This window comes from Stegodyphus dumicola, chromosome X2 (assembly GCF_044657685.1).
Source record: "Stegodyphus dumicola isolate Sdum_Otavi_A_Nest chromosome X2, ASM4465768v1".
In the NCBI taxonomy this organism is placed as follows: Eukaryota; Metazoa; Arthropoda; class Arachnida; order Araneae; family Eresidae; genus Stegodyphus; species Stegodyphus dumicola.
Genome location: NC_140781.1, coordinates 146,934,815 through 146,949,533, shown reverse-complemented (window position 1 = coordinate 146,949,533; position 14,719 = coordinate 146,934,815). Strand labels below are relative to the sequence as shown.

At 33.2% G+C, this 14,719-nt stretch overlaps 1 protein-coding gene across 1 annotated transcript in view; it reads left to right on the top strand.

The window, feature by feature from the left end:
- Positions 1-14,348, top strand: part of LOC118182555 (chordin-like protein 1) — a 156,690-nt gene extending 142,342 nt beyond the window's left edge. The window contains exons 10-12 of the mRNA XM_035351925.2: positions 8,020-8,277; positions 9,822-9,920; positions 13,883-14,348. Coding sequence (XP_035207816.1) covers positions 8,020-8,277; positions 9,822-9,920; positions 13,883-14,037 — 512 coding nt within the window. The 3' untranslated portion in view covers positions 14,038-14,348. The remainder of the gene's footprint in view (positions 1-8,019; positions 8,278-9,821; positions 9,921-13,882) is intronic.
- Positions 14,349-14,719: the final 371 nt, after the last annotated feature.

Genomic DNA, 14,719 nt, shown 5'->3' with positions numbered 1-14,719 from the left:
TTCCTTCTGCCTCTGAAAAAAAATCTATTCCTAAGATGATATGTGCTTGCAGATTCTTTACTATAAAAAAACATAATTTTTACTTGTTCGTCCTTGATACGAACGTATAGCGGTAATTTACCTATGCACTTATATCTTTCTCCCTGCGCAGCTAACACTGTCGTATTATCTGCATTATATATGCGGTATTTCCGAAAATACTTCCTAAAAAAATCTTCTGCCACACAGGAACACTGCGCGCCTGTATCCAGGAGTGCGGTGGCTGGGATATTATTCACCAACACTTCAATCTTCGGAAGAGTCAAATTTTTCACCATTACTGTATTTAACTTGAAGGAAGAGGGGTTTTCGTGACCTTCGGATTTCCGCACCCTCTCGTCAGCAGAAATCCGTTTTAGTTTAAATTATTTTTCATTTCCGTGCTTTCCTTCTTTTTCCCCTGGCCTTGAGACTTTTTTCCTGGATTGCTATTGAACTGTCGACGTTCTCCGGCTGTTTTTGAATGCTCGGGTTTCCTTGCCCACTGATTGGCTTTGCTTCCGTAGCCGTGTGCTTGAGTTTGCTGTAGTCTTGGCGCACCAAATTGGTTTCGCTGTTGATATTGGCGTCTTCTTTCGACGTCCGCCGTTCTTCTACTTTCAAACTGGATTGCTAGCTCAAATAACTTTTCCAGTGTAGTCGGATTTCTTAATTCAATAAAGTCTTGCACTTGGGGCAGTAACCTCGGCAAAATCACTTGAATTATTTCAGGATCCGGACGGTTTCCATACAAGAGTTTGAAGACATGAATTTTTCTTAAAATAAAGCTTGAGAGATTTTCGATCCTTTGCTGATATATACTGAAAAGTTCCGTTTCTAATTTCGCACGATCCCTTACGACAGGGAAGGCTTTTACTAGGGCAGTCTTGAAATTTTCGTAAGTATAGGTGGGACTTCCTGCTTGACCCAAGAGACTACTGCCTATACATTTGAACCAATTAAGCGCTTGGCCCCTCAAAGCGCTGGTAGCTAAGGTGACTTTCTGGAACTCGTGCACGGGATACATTATGAAGTGGTCCTCCAATTTTTCCAAAAAACTGGTTACCGGCGAGTTTCCATTAAATGTTGCTTCTGGTTTCATCGAAGCGCGCATGGTCTGGACGATGTAAACAAATCCTTCCAGGGCGGCAGCTGGCATTTCTGGATTCTGAGCCGCTTCTGCAGGCAGCACAGGTTCTTCTTGAAACTCGTCCATGGTTATTCTTCTTCGTCGGGCGCCACTATCAGGTTCAGTATTCCTCCTTACTTGCTTGGGGAACATTGAATGACCTGACTCGGAACAGGGAGCTTGATAAAGCTATGTTCAATAAATGTGGGAAGTAGACAAGATACACAGGAAGGGTATACGAAACCCTTTATTTTCCTCTCTTTACAATGATTTCCGGACTTCGGAATACAGAGACCAACCACTTGTGGTCTGAACGTAAGAATATAAAAATATTAACTAAATTCTAACTAAACTAACTTTGGATTAATAAACAAGGGCCTACGTGGAAGATTGGCCGTATATTAACAGGAAGCCGTATGTAGTACAGAGAACTGTTAACACTACGATACGTTTAAAATTATCAAGAGGATTAAACCTCTGGCCTTGAAGGCAACCAGCAACCGAGTAAAACTGCTAAGGCAAGCGGCCTGCTTCTACTAACTCCTTCCTCTCTCTCTCGCTTGGCAAAAAGCCACAACTTAAGTACTTGGCGTTCGCAAGACAAATTTGCATAAATAAGTTAAAGCTTTTAATTCTGGCCGGAAGTATAAAATAAGAAGTGATAGTAAAGATTTAAAATAAAATAAACGTTAGTAAAACTTAAGATACTTACAATGCGAAGAAGACTTACCTTCTTAAGCGGAGTGATGCCTTCGTGGAAGATTTTACTCTCGGGAAAAACTGTGGAGGAAGGAAGGAGAGGAGAAATTTTAAACGGTTTTCCTTTGTAGTGTCTTGAAACAATGAGACACTCTGCGTTGATATACAAATGTTTCAGTCATTTGCCGTCGAGAGATACAGGTTTAGCTTAGTTTAAAAGTTAAAAAATATTGCATTGTAAATATAAGTGTAAATGTGTATATTTTATTTTACGCAATGTTTTGAAATGCTGATAATGACAAATATTGATTTTTTTCAACTATATTCTATACTTCGTTCTGATAAAAGACTATTACTTTTCATGTGTTCAGAAATATAAATTAATTTAAAACTGAATGAAATGTTTTCACAAGCTTTTGTTAAATACATTAAAAGATTTTTGGTAATCTGATGTTATTTGTTCAGTGAATGAAAATTTAATTCAAAGATTCTTGTATTATTATTATTAATATGCATTATTACTTTTCAATTAACAAGAGTTCGTTCTAAAATAAGTTCTAAAATATTAAAAGCTTTCTAACATTTTTAATATACCTTTAAAATAAAAAATTATATTCACACTATATTTAATGCTCTTTCTTCCCACTTTTATTTGTAATTAGTGTAACTTTAATACTACGCCGCCCAAACTGGAAAGTGGTTAGTGATTCTGAGTGCGGAACCAAAGGCTCGAATCCTGGAGAAGGCATGGGTGTTGTTGTTATTGTTGTTGTTGAAAGGGGTGAAACCCCCGGCGCACCGGATCGAAACAAGCTCAGCGATCAGGCCATAACAGGGGCCAACCCGTCAAACAATAACGGAGAACAGCGAGCTAGCCATGTTTCATCAAATTATCCAGTCAAATCAAAATTTCTATCGCTTCTCTGTTCTGAATAATTTTCATTATAATTTCTTCTGCTACTTCTTTAAATGTCTCATAATTTTCAAAATCCCCATTTATATCAAACTATTTTCTCTGAACTACGCCTCTAGTACAACTACACGATTCAAGGAAGTGGCAATTATTACCTTTTACTTTACAAAATTGACAGTATTCATTTTCTTGAAGTCCAAATCTCTTATTATATGCTGGGAATCGTCCATGAACAGTAATAATTTGGTTCATATCTATATTATTAAAACCATTTATCAATTTTCAAAAATCTGATATAACCATTATTTTTTTCAGACTATTACTATTTTTTTTCCATTCCACAAATATCTCCTTTTTCATAATATTTAATAACTTTTTTTTTGAATACATCACTTCAATATCTTTCTTTCCTAGGCCTTGAGCAGTTTCCTTTGCCAGTGTGTCCGCCCTCTCGTTACCAATATACCCAACATGGGCCTTCATCCAGTGTAAATTTATACTATGTATTTCAGCAAAAAATTTGAAATCATTTTAAATTTGGTTTATTAATAAATTATTAGTATGCGTATTAGAAATTGCGTATAAAGCAGACAAAGCATTGGAATAAATATCTATTTTATGTCTGTAAGTCAAGTTTTCTAAATTGTCTGACCTTTCATAGGAGGCAATGTGGCCCACCTATTAGGTTAGGTGCTTTACATGATAAAGTGACCACCCTTAGTAGTGGCCAACGCTTATGACGGCTATTAGAAAAAAAATCAATGCTACTATTATGCGAAATTTAATAATTTCCATGCGGTTTATTTTTATGCAAATTGAGAGGAAAATAAGTTATTGAAGAAAACTGGATCGTATTTACACTACGTATCAGGAAAATAGTGAAAACACTCATGCAGCCAACCTATTCTCAAGAATTCGAAACCGAGTCGAACTGCCTGTGAGTGGTCTTATCCAATCGAACATGATGGGCTATATAACTGTGTAAATTGTTATTAAATAACACATTACATAACGGAATGACAAAATTCTTAATTTGTAATATTCCTAGGAACTTTCGCGAGAAATGCGTAATGAAATTGGATAACTTTCTGAGAAGCAATTTTCATTATCGAATATTCTTATAGAAAGAGTTAAGTAAAAAAAAATATATTATAAAGTACAACATTTTAAAAGGCTGTCAACGTAATGCGCTCTGTTGAACAAAAATGACATATTCCCTTAAAGCCAGTCTAGACAAAGGCTTAGCAACACTGTAAAATCTCCTTTGCAGATTTGTCGCCTGACAGCATTTCGTGTCCACTGAATAATTTTGTTTCTAAGTTGTTCTGAGATATTAATCTAGTCAGAGCAGTCAAAGTAGATGGCGTGATTTGTAACCAATAGGAGACCGCTATCGGTCTCAGAACAAACATAATAATTTGCAAAATTTTCAACGCTTTTATTTTTCAAGGCTTAATTCCGAAAATAAATTGTAATAGTAATAACAGTAATAATAAACAGGAGGCTTAATAAGAGACAGAACGTAACAGTGATTAAAAATACCAATAAAAATTCAAATTAAAAAATGTAAATAAAAGTTGTAAATTAAAAAGAGGCAAAACATGTCAAAACCAAAAAGAAATAAGAAATTTGCGTCTTCAGTGTATCATCATAAGGGGATTGGTGCAACGAAAGAAGTAAAAATAAATTAGTCTGTTTCTAAACATAATTAAAGCTTAAAACTTAAAACAATCTCAGAAAAACAAAGTAATCTGTATCTTTATCAGTCCAACTCCTACAGGCCTAAATAACCAATGTAAAAAATTGCAAAATTATAGAATCAAAAATATAATAATTCAAGTTTAAAACTAGGGTTAGGTTGTTTCACGGAACCCTGGGATTTCACGAGTCAAACCTGGTGTTCCGTAAGTTAAAAAAAAAAGAAAAAATTGAAAAGAAAATTATAAAGAACTCACATTAATTGACTAGTGTTATCAACTAGAAAATTTGAGTTACATTTAGTTATCTTTGAAAACTAATCAAACGCTTGGTCTGCGGACATTTGTAACGAGACGTCAGCAGTGACGTTCTTGGTTGCAGATTCTTGAAACGCAGAAGTTTCTCACACAGAAAAAATGTAGTAATCCTCTTAAACAGAGAAAAATATTCAATCAGACTTAATTAGTGTTAAGAAATGAATTAAGAAAATCCATCGCTTTGCAGCTTACAATAATAAATCACTTGTATCAAGGTGTTAAAAAATAGTCTATCGTTTACAAAGAAATCCATCCAAAATTATGACCCGAAATCATCACATCATAAATTAAATTAAGTATGTTACATCATAAATTAAATTAAGTATGTCACATCACAAATTAATTTTGTCATATAATAAAGAAATCTACCAAAAATTATGATTCGAAATAAATGTCACATCATAGATTACGTTTGCTCAAATAATAACAAAACCACCAAACAATTCGTGTCGTATGTCATTTAGCAAACGAAACGTTGACTCAGTAGCCGCCATTGCTTTTCGAATCCGTGATTTACTTACGCAATTTCATTAGCTGTCGTCAAATAAGTCTACAGCAGCACTGTATACCGTCATGGTAAACCAGTATGACTCGTGGCGCAGGCACCGCAGACATGTATCTAACTCGTCGGCGATGTGTTTCCCTGGATAGGGTGACTGATGGAGGCGCCGCAGACATCGAGAGATACTTGTTCGGAGATGTGTAGAGAAGGATCCTTAGATTGTAAAGGTGGTAGAACTGTATTTCATCCTCAGAAAGAGAAGGGTTTTTCTTTCTATCCCTACCTACACTGGGAAAGCCATGGCAACAGCCTCACGACCAATGCATTTGCTAGGACACGAATCCAGATCAAAATACCAGTATTCAGCACTACAGTATTCAAACTACCGATGAACCCCAAATGAGTGTAGAAGGCCACATCATTCGAAAACGTTTCTAAAAGCATAATTACTTGCACCTAAAGGTAAAAATATGTGTTTCACAGTTCTTCATTTAGACAATAAAATGTGTTAAATAATGAAAAAAAAATTAATACCATTATTCGTTAAATTAAGACATCAAAAGAAGTATTTTGAAGTCTTTAGGAAAATTCACTATCCTTTGAAGTTAGTGTGGCTTTGCTTTACTGCTTCTTGATTTAAAAGTGTAAAAGGTAAATAAGGAGTAATGTGAATGGAATCGATGATAAAGCATGCGATTGAAATAAGCAAATTTAAGTATTATTGCGTGCGTATGGGTTCGTAAAAGATTGAATACACAAGTCCGATAAAAAGTTAATAAAATTTATTCTTATCACAAGAAATAAGACAAAAGGCTGAAATATTTGTATAATATTACAATATCACGCAATACAATCTGTAGCTATATTTTAAACTACTAAAACGTTAAATAGAACACAATCCAAAGCGCAGAGAAAGCTAATCCGTTCAACAAAATTTACCGCAGATAAGTAAACAACAATTAATAAACAACTGAGCTAAGATGTTCTCTCTCTGGCTTTTATAACATTTTAAATCAGCCGCAAAAGAGCGTTCTAGCAATTTCTGGAAAGCAAAAAGCGTAGAATTACAGTTAACATTGCTGTCAATTACATTTATTCAAATTAAATATCGTTTACAGAGATAAACTTTATTAAATGTTAAATGCACGTGCTCTTGTATTTTTACTTTTGCGGCATAGCTTTCTCTTAAAATTCGTCATGCTGCATTGCACGGGGAAATAAAACAATTTTAATTACAATTCTACTAAAATTAGTCAACTAAATAAAAAATCCGTAACAATATTGTATAATATCGGTTTTCAAATCGTTAGAATATCACTCACTCTATATTGGGAAGTCTATGCTCTTATAAGGATTACCACTTTCGGCTGTAGCTGTTCACTTAAACTGATGCGAAATTCATACGAAATTTTATATGCTAACGGAGACTGTTTCGTGCACATGTTCCCTATAAGGAATACCACAAATACTTCTGGTTCCACCAGTAGTCAGGAGACTAAAACAACGAAACCCTAATAGTTCTATCAGGTTTTCCATTTTAAGTGTTTGAATAAATTAGCTTAATGTTATTGTTTAATTGATTGTGACAAAGTTCCTCTCAGCTATCGGCTTAAACAGCCTTTGACTTTCTAAGCGGAGAGTAACTCATAGAGGGAAAACCATGAAAACGCCCAACCATTTAGCCTGTTCCTCGGGGTTCACACTTGAATCAAATTACCAGTATTTATAGGTCTTATCCGTTCACCTACTAGCTAGCCGGTTGCATGAGATTTTCCTTATAAACATAAGCCAGTTTCTCATAGAAGTCTTCTACAAGAAGTTCTTTCATTGAATCTTTTCTTATAGGCAGGCAATCGCATCATGTTAATAATTAAACTATTTGATCCATTGTAAGAAAAACTGCAAGTGCTCAGCTTTATGACAAACTGAACCTCCAAGTTTCCAACTACTAGACTGTTGGTTACTTTTTCTAGTGGATGATTTATAATACAGAAAGGGAAAAGGAAAAAGAAATTTTATCACTTTATAAATAACGTAAAAATTCTAATAGTTATATTTACATAATTAATATAAATTGTTATGTAAAAATTTAATTTATATAAAAATGATAGCATCTGATGTATCATAATAAAATAAAGTAAAATTGTTGTACATTACAAGTAAAAATCTTAGTAATTTTTATATTAGCAGAATTTCGTTCGAGAAGATGGCGAATGTGGGATTAAAGTTTATAATTGCTTACTTAAGCCAAACATATGAACATTCTAATATTGGTGTCGCAAATTTCCTATTTGAGCTTAAATGTAATTTTAAGGAAAAATTATCCCTTTGATCGAAATGGGATTTTTTTTCGTTACTCAAGGTGGTAGTATTCAACAAAACATTACACCTACAGAACGCCTTAACGAAGTGAAATAATTTTACTTATGAATATTTAACAAGTAGCCATTTTATCCAATAAAATTCTTGTGACATTCAAATAACTATATATGATTTGGTTATAAATTAATAATATGGCAAAAATAAAAAAAGGGGAATACGTAAAATTATTATTTAGTTGTTTGCACAAAGTTTGCTTAAATCAAAGTTTCCTAAACATCTTTTTTGATCTCAGTCACCTGTTCATCGCATAATTACTTCCTACCATTAAAAAATGAAGGCAGATTTTAATATTTCTTATGTCTTGACTAGCATGAACCATTGACTGGCGTTAAATTAATTATGATCTGATAATTCTTTACAGGCCAAGGAGTAACACCAGTTGTTCAGCCAAATTTATATCAGCCTTCCATTTCTGTTACCATGCAGCAAAAAGGCACACATCTCGATAAAGATGTTAGAACAATGGCAGATTTCATAGAAGAATGCCTACCTCCTGAAACAAATACTTTAGTTCATCGAAGTCAGGCTTCTAGCGTCTCCAGCTCTTATTATCAATACGCTTTCCAGTCACTGACCGGTGACCATAGCACGAGGTTGCTCACTTGGACCATAGTAGACGGTATGTATAAGGATTATTTTAAATGAAATATAAGAAAAGAAATGGAGAAAACGGTGGCTCGATTAAAATGAGAATTATGTTGGAGATTCTTTTGATATTTAACACTAAATTATTTTAAAAAGCTATTTTAGAGTTTCAAGTTCGCCTCCCTTCAAACAACTGAAAACAACTTTAAAATATTTTTAAGTATTTAGAGGATTCTTTTGGTGCCTCGAACTGTAATTTCTGTAATCTCAAAGCCTATTGTTAAAATGTTTCTCAATTTAGGTAATTATAGCATATAATAATCCTCAATATAATATACTGTTAATTTTTAATGTTTATTAGCAAAGTGGTGAACATTATCGTCACTAGAATTAAATGCAATTTAAAGAATAAAAGAGTTGTGTTAAACTAATTATTGCATTTTAGTGATTTAGTTATATTTTATATCAAAAAAATATTATAACTTCTCTTCCTATCGCTTTCTGCTACTCAGTTTTAAATAGTACATTGCAGGATGCCTTGCTGAGAATATGCAGAGAAGAAATTTTCTATGGAATTATTGCTGTGGTAGTTTCGATTGAGAGCTAATATATTTAATTTCAAAATGCCCGTCGCGACCAATTAAATTTCTTATTATCAGTAAGCTTTAAAAAATTATTGGTGCTTATCTCAAAATTAGGCTATTTTGCATAATTTTTCAGTTCTCCTGAGATAAAAGCCATCATAATGACACAGTTTATACCAAAATTAAATCATTGTCACTGTATAACTTTAAAATAGTCTGTGTCCAAATCGTACGAAGTGAACAATAGAGATTAAAAATATTTCAAAACTTTAAACTCTCATGTGATGTTTCTTCTTCCATTAATATTTAACATTCGAAGGCTTATAAAGCATAAAAATTACACAAAATAAAGTCATAGAGTTCCACGTAAAACCGTAGCAATTCAGTCAGACTGAATTTTTTAAAAGTATAATTAAAGTACATTTGAGCGTGTAGATGTTGATATAAAAGCACAGAAATTTTGTTTAGATAACTAATAAATCAAACTACTATTTGATTTTTTTTTTGTCTGGATATTTTTTCTGTCGGGCGTGTTTTACTATTTTCAAAACAATTGGTCAAAATAAAATTCCGGATTAAGCAAAATGTGATGTAATAAAAATTATGACATTGTAAATTCTCGAAATTTTAATCACTAATTTCGAACCTCAGAGTTAAAAACGCTTCGTTTGGCAAATACTTACTTTGAAAATAAAACCACTTTTCTAAGAGAAAAGAGCAATGTATTTAATTCAATGATGGCTATTGGGCAACATTGGCACATGTAAATCTTTCTGTAGAAAAACGTTTCGCAAGTGTTAAAGAAAAGATTTGAAATTTTTTGTGATTTCTGAATAACTGAAATCTAAGTAAGCAGTTCAGAACTCATTGGTATATTTTAAGATTAATGCATATTTTCAACAAAAGGATTAAATAGTAACTATATTTTTTGAAGGAAGGGAGTTGTACGACAGTCGTAGTTGTTATATTAATGCACATTCTGTATTTCTCAAAGGTCAAATTGGCGATTTTTCGGAGCAACATCTTTCTAAAGAAGAACTGAAGCAACTCATGGGAACCTTCCAATTCAAGCTGCAGGGGGCTACGAGAACCAGTAAGTCAATGAGATTAACCTCTTTACTATATTTTTAATAAACGTTGTAAGATAAATTGTAAGATAAATGCAAAATAAATTTTAAATTTACATTGTAAGATAAATGCAAAATAAATTTTAAATTTTAAAAACTAAAATGTTAAACCTACTATTAGTTAAGGTATCTGATTTCCTATTCTAAAAGAACTTCCAGTCTAAGAAATTCAGTCATCAATTTGAAATCGGAAAAGTGTAGTGAATGGTTTCGATAACTGGAAATCAGTTGTACGCAAATCGAGAAATCTTAGGTTTGATGACCGGTTGTCAAAGCAAAAACCTTCCAATGTAATATTTAAGAAATAACAAAAAGCATTATTTAAAAGTAATATAAAATAAAATAATAATTCAGAACACTGAATTTCTAAATGATATGTCATGAAATAAAAGCTTATATTTTTTATTGCGAAACTACATAGATATTTTAATAGTATATTTGAAAGACTGTCAGCACAATCTCTTCTCTGATGTTGGTGATGATGCAATAGGTTATAGTTCCGAAAGATTCAGTTGGCATTTATACCATTTTCATCAGTTTCATTTATTATATACTCTAACTAAATTTGAAAAAGAATTTCAGTTTCTCTGTTTATGAAAACTGAAATTAGTGAGTTGTAGCTGTTTTATTTATCTTCATAAATATGGCATTGTCACAAACTTAAATATACTATAAGAATGCGTGTATAGTTGCGGAAAAAAGTGTATGAACACGTTTCGTTTGGCATTAAAATGGTACTGCTAATAAATCAAAGTTCATATTGATTTGCACAGAATGAACATTTGAAAATAATATACATTTTAGGTAAAAAATATTCGTTATGAAAGTAACAGAAACTCCATTTCAAAGAATTCTAAAATTTGGAGAAGGAAAAATTATTTGTACATAACAAAAATCTACAAACCTAAGCAGGAAAATTAAAATAAAATATTAATAGAGAATGGCCCCAAAGTCACTAGATCATTTTAAAATGAAATAATTTTATTTAGTTATTAATAATATATATAATATACATTTATGCCTTTAAAAGTAGACAACAAACTTCTTGAAAACAACTTTTATTTTATTTTTGAAAAATTACATTTTTTAAATAACAACCATTTTGCTTTTTACACAGACTCGTTCTTTCTAAGTAGTAAATCATCATCTGTCGTAATATTTCTTGTCTTCCTTGTGCAATTTCTTCATGGATGTTAGCTTTCAATTGCTGAATGGTTCGAAGATTGTTACGGTCTACTCTTTTCTTCAAATCCCCCACAAAAAGAAGTCTTAAGCAGTTAAACCAGATGAGCATGGCAGCCACTTGATTATAGAATTTCGCAAAATTATCCTTCTTCCAAAAATTTGCCCGACAGTTGAACTCAGTCAAAGATGGGATTAGCTATTAGTATTTTGGGGATTCAGGCGATTTGGCTGGCTTACCAGTGGCCAAACGAATAAAATATCGGTACACTGTAAATCGACCTGGAATTAAATACAGTTTGAAGTTTTATTTACGTGTAATATGAATACGAATCCCTTTCCCTCAGCAAGGCCTCCATAAAGGCACATCATCTCTTAGGGAGATGATAGACTTCGCGTGATTTGCCGTAATCAGACAAACACAATCATTCAGCCAATTTGGCCACTGATCAGTTGGTCAGTAATGAAGCTCGCATTTGGCAACACGAATGCTTTCGAGCAAGTATCCAGCTTTTCTTTTGGGGGGGGGGGAAGGGACAATTTGGGAACATTGGTCTTGTCTTTTCATGCTCAGAACCTACTCTACTTTTATAACTAATTTGAGACCAGATTATCAGCATCTGAAAACTGGAATTCAAAAACACTTAGAGTAAGCATTAATTGACATATAGAACAAGCATCACGACCAGCGCTAGGCTTTTTGCCACCCAATGCAAGTTCTGTAGCTCCTAAATTCTACTTTCTGATAACGCCCTGAATTACGAAAATTTTACCGCCTTCAAATTCTGCAACTGCACCAGTTACACCGGCCCTGAAAATCACTAATTTAATTATATTTGACACAACAACCGCAATGACGCTCTTAAAACCGCAGTTTATCAGCATAATCAGCTGCAATTTACTAAGACAAATTAAAATTTCTAATTCATACACTATGAATGAATGAACGAAGTGCTAAAAATGACACTTTTAAGTATATTATGATATTGTACCCAAACAAAATACTTGTTTCAGAGAAATTACAGTCCCAGGCCGACTCTGAAGCACAAAAACGGTCAACTAATAAAAATATGGATTAAAATTTATTTCTCTCGCCTTCTTAGAATGTCTTCGTGGTGCAATGGACAGCACACTCGGCGCGTATTCGAGAGGTCCATGGTTCGAGAGCATTGCTCATTTTTCATCTCTCCTGCTTTCAAAAATACCTAACGTTTCTACAGTGGCGCCCGAACTAAAAAAGGTGGTGGATGATGATTCTTCACCACCAGGATTTGGCGATTGGGTTCCCTAATCCTCAGCCACCCTTTAAAAGGGGGAGTATATAAGGTATTTCTCCCGCCTTCTTAACATGTCTTCGTGGTGTAGTGGGCAGCACACTCGGGGCGTATGCGACAGGTCCGAGGTTCGAGTCTCTGCGAGGGCATTGCACATTTTTCATATCTCCTGCTTCGAAGTAACCTGTCTCAACAAATTAAGTGTATATAGAGTGATTCAAAACATACGGAACAAACTTTGTGGGATAGTAGAGCCCACTGTAACAAACCTTTTTTACAGAAATATAATGTTTCTTGTGTTGAAGCACAAACATAAGAAATAAAACATGAAAGGAACATAGAGGATTACTTACAACATTTTGCAAGTGTATTTTTACAACATTGGTTACGACAATTGCTAAAATTTGCGTGCATGATATATTTGGCAGTGTCGACTGAATGAGTGGCGTACATTTTGAAAGATGCCAGATATTTCTCGCATGCGTGTGGCCGCTACATATATACAAATGACGAGTCCCTCAACAGAATCAACCGGATAGACAAGGTTTTTCTAGATGAAATCGAAACTCAGTAACTCGGTTGATCGAAATAGCTACATACTGCCAATCTATCTGCCCTAAAAAAGCATTAAATTAATTGCACACATCATTGCTGAAATGGGCTGGTGAAACTAGTCTATTACGAAAACTATTCGGGACATAAAATATTGAAAACAATGTCTGGTAAAAGCTTTCCTCAAAAAGTACGACAATATATGTCGAGTCGTTTTGGTAGGAGATATGGCTCCGTCAACAAGTTGTTCGTGATACCCTCATACACATTCAAAAAGAATTGTTCTTGGGACCCATGTGAACGCGTACTGTGTAGATATGAGGTTGTCCCCCAATGTCAACTGTGCACACTGAAAAGACATTAGCATGTAAAAAATAGCCTTATCTGTGTATTTATAAACATGTAAAACAAAATCAAATACAAATATTAACTGATAATCAGTTAATATTTGTATTTGATTTTCATTGATTAAAAAAATTTATGCTGCAAATCACTTGGGGTGGGGAATGAAATCTGTGCAATTTAACTTTCATTAATTCCTTAAACGCTATTTATTGCTGTGAACGTTTTAATTAAAAAACCGGGAGATTCTGGGATCTATTGGGAGACAAGTAGGCGTGGTGAAAAACCGGAAATCTCACGGTAAACCCGAAAGAGTTGACAACTATGGGTTCTAAATTAAATTTTGATTTTAATGTACATCAATTCGCTGATATTGGTTAAAAATACCAACTTCGAACGTATGCAGAATTTCTCTTCACCTAAAATTCCTCATTTGGTTGTTCTAAAACTAATTGTTCTAAAGTTAATCAATATTTAGATTAGAGTTAAAATGAATTACTTTTATTACTTTTATTGATAAATTTCTTTAGATGGTTATCATTAATATTCAGTATACTCATACTTACAACTTTTTTCAGAGTTCATGGAAAAATTCATCCGTAAAGCCAAACGACTGCCAGATCGTTGTGGGACCCGATGTGTAACCAAAATACAACGTTTGGAACAAGTCCTTCATCTAAGAGAAATCGTACAGACACCAGAATGTCTTGCACAAGACTTCACACTCTATTAATCAACTAACCACATCTTTTTTTATTTGAAATTTGAAAGTATTGGAAACAAAGTATGAAGATATATCATTAGGAACGTGACGCTACTACTAGTTGCCATTTTTTTCATGTGACTGTCGTCAAATTTAGCACTTTGAATCGTTTAGCATTCAAACTGTTTCTCTAGCTGCATTCTCATCATCTTTTTGAATGACTTTCAAAGCATTCCTATTTTACAAGACAAGCATCAGTTTTCTCAGATGTATATACACGTGATACTAAAACACTGTTGTTCTGTATCGTATTTGCAATTCCTTATTAAAACAAGTACGTCATTTAATTAGTACTTTGGTCATTTAATTTACTTTAACTTGATAATTTCAGGTAAAGTCTTAAATCAGACATAAAAGATAAAAGCTTCTTTTTGGTTTACCTTACTCTAAGCCTTACATACTAATAGTCATATTTAAAAAAAGAAACGCATTTCCTTTTTAGAACCTTCGTACAAAAAAAAAAAAAAAAAACTGTGACAAAACATTCTTTTTCCGAGGAAGGCAAACCCTTTAAAACAAAAATAAATAACCAAATTCATCCACAAAAGTCTTTGTTTATTTTAGGTATATTATTTCAGCCATCATTTTGAAAAAGAAAATGAATAACCAGCTTAAGCTACATAACTTTTAGTTTACTTTAAATAAATATGTA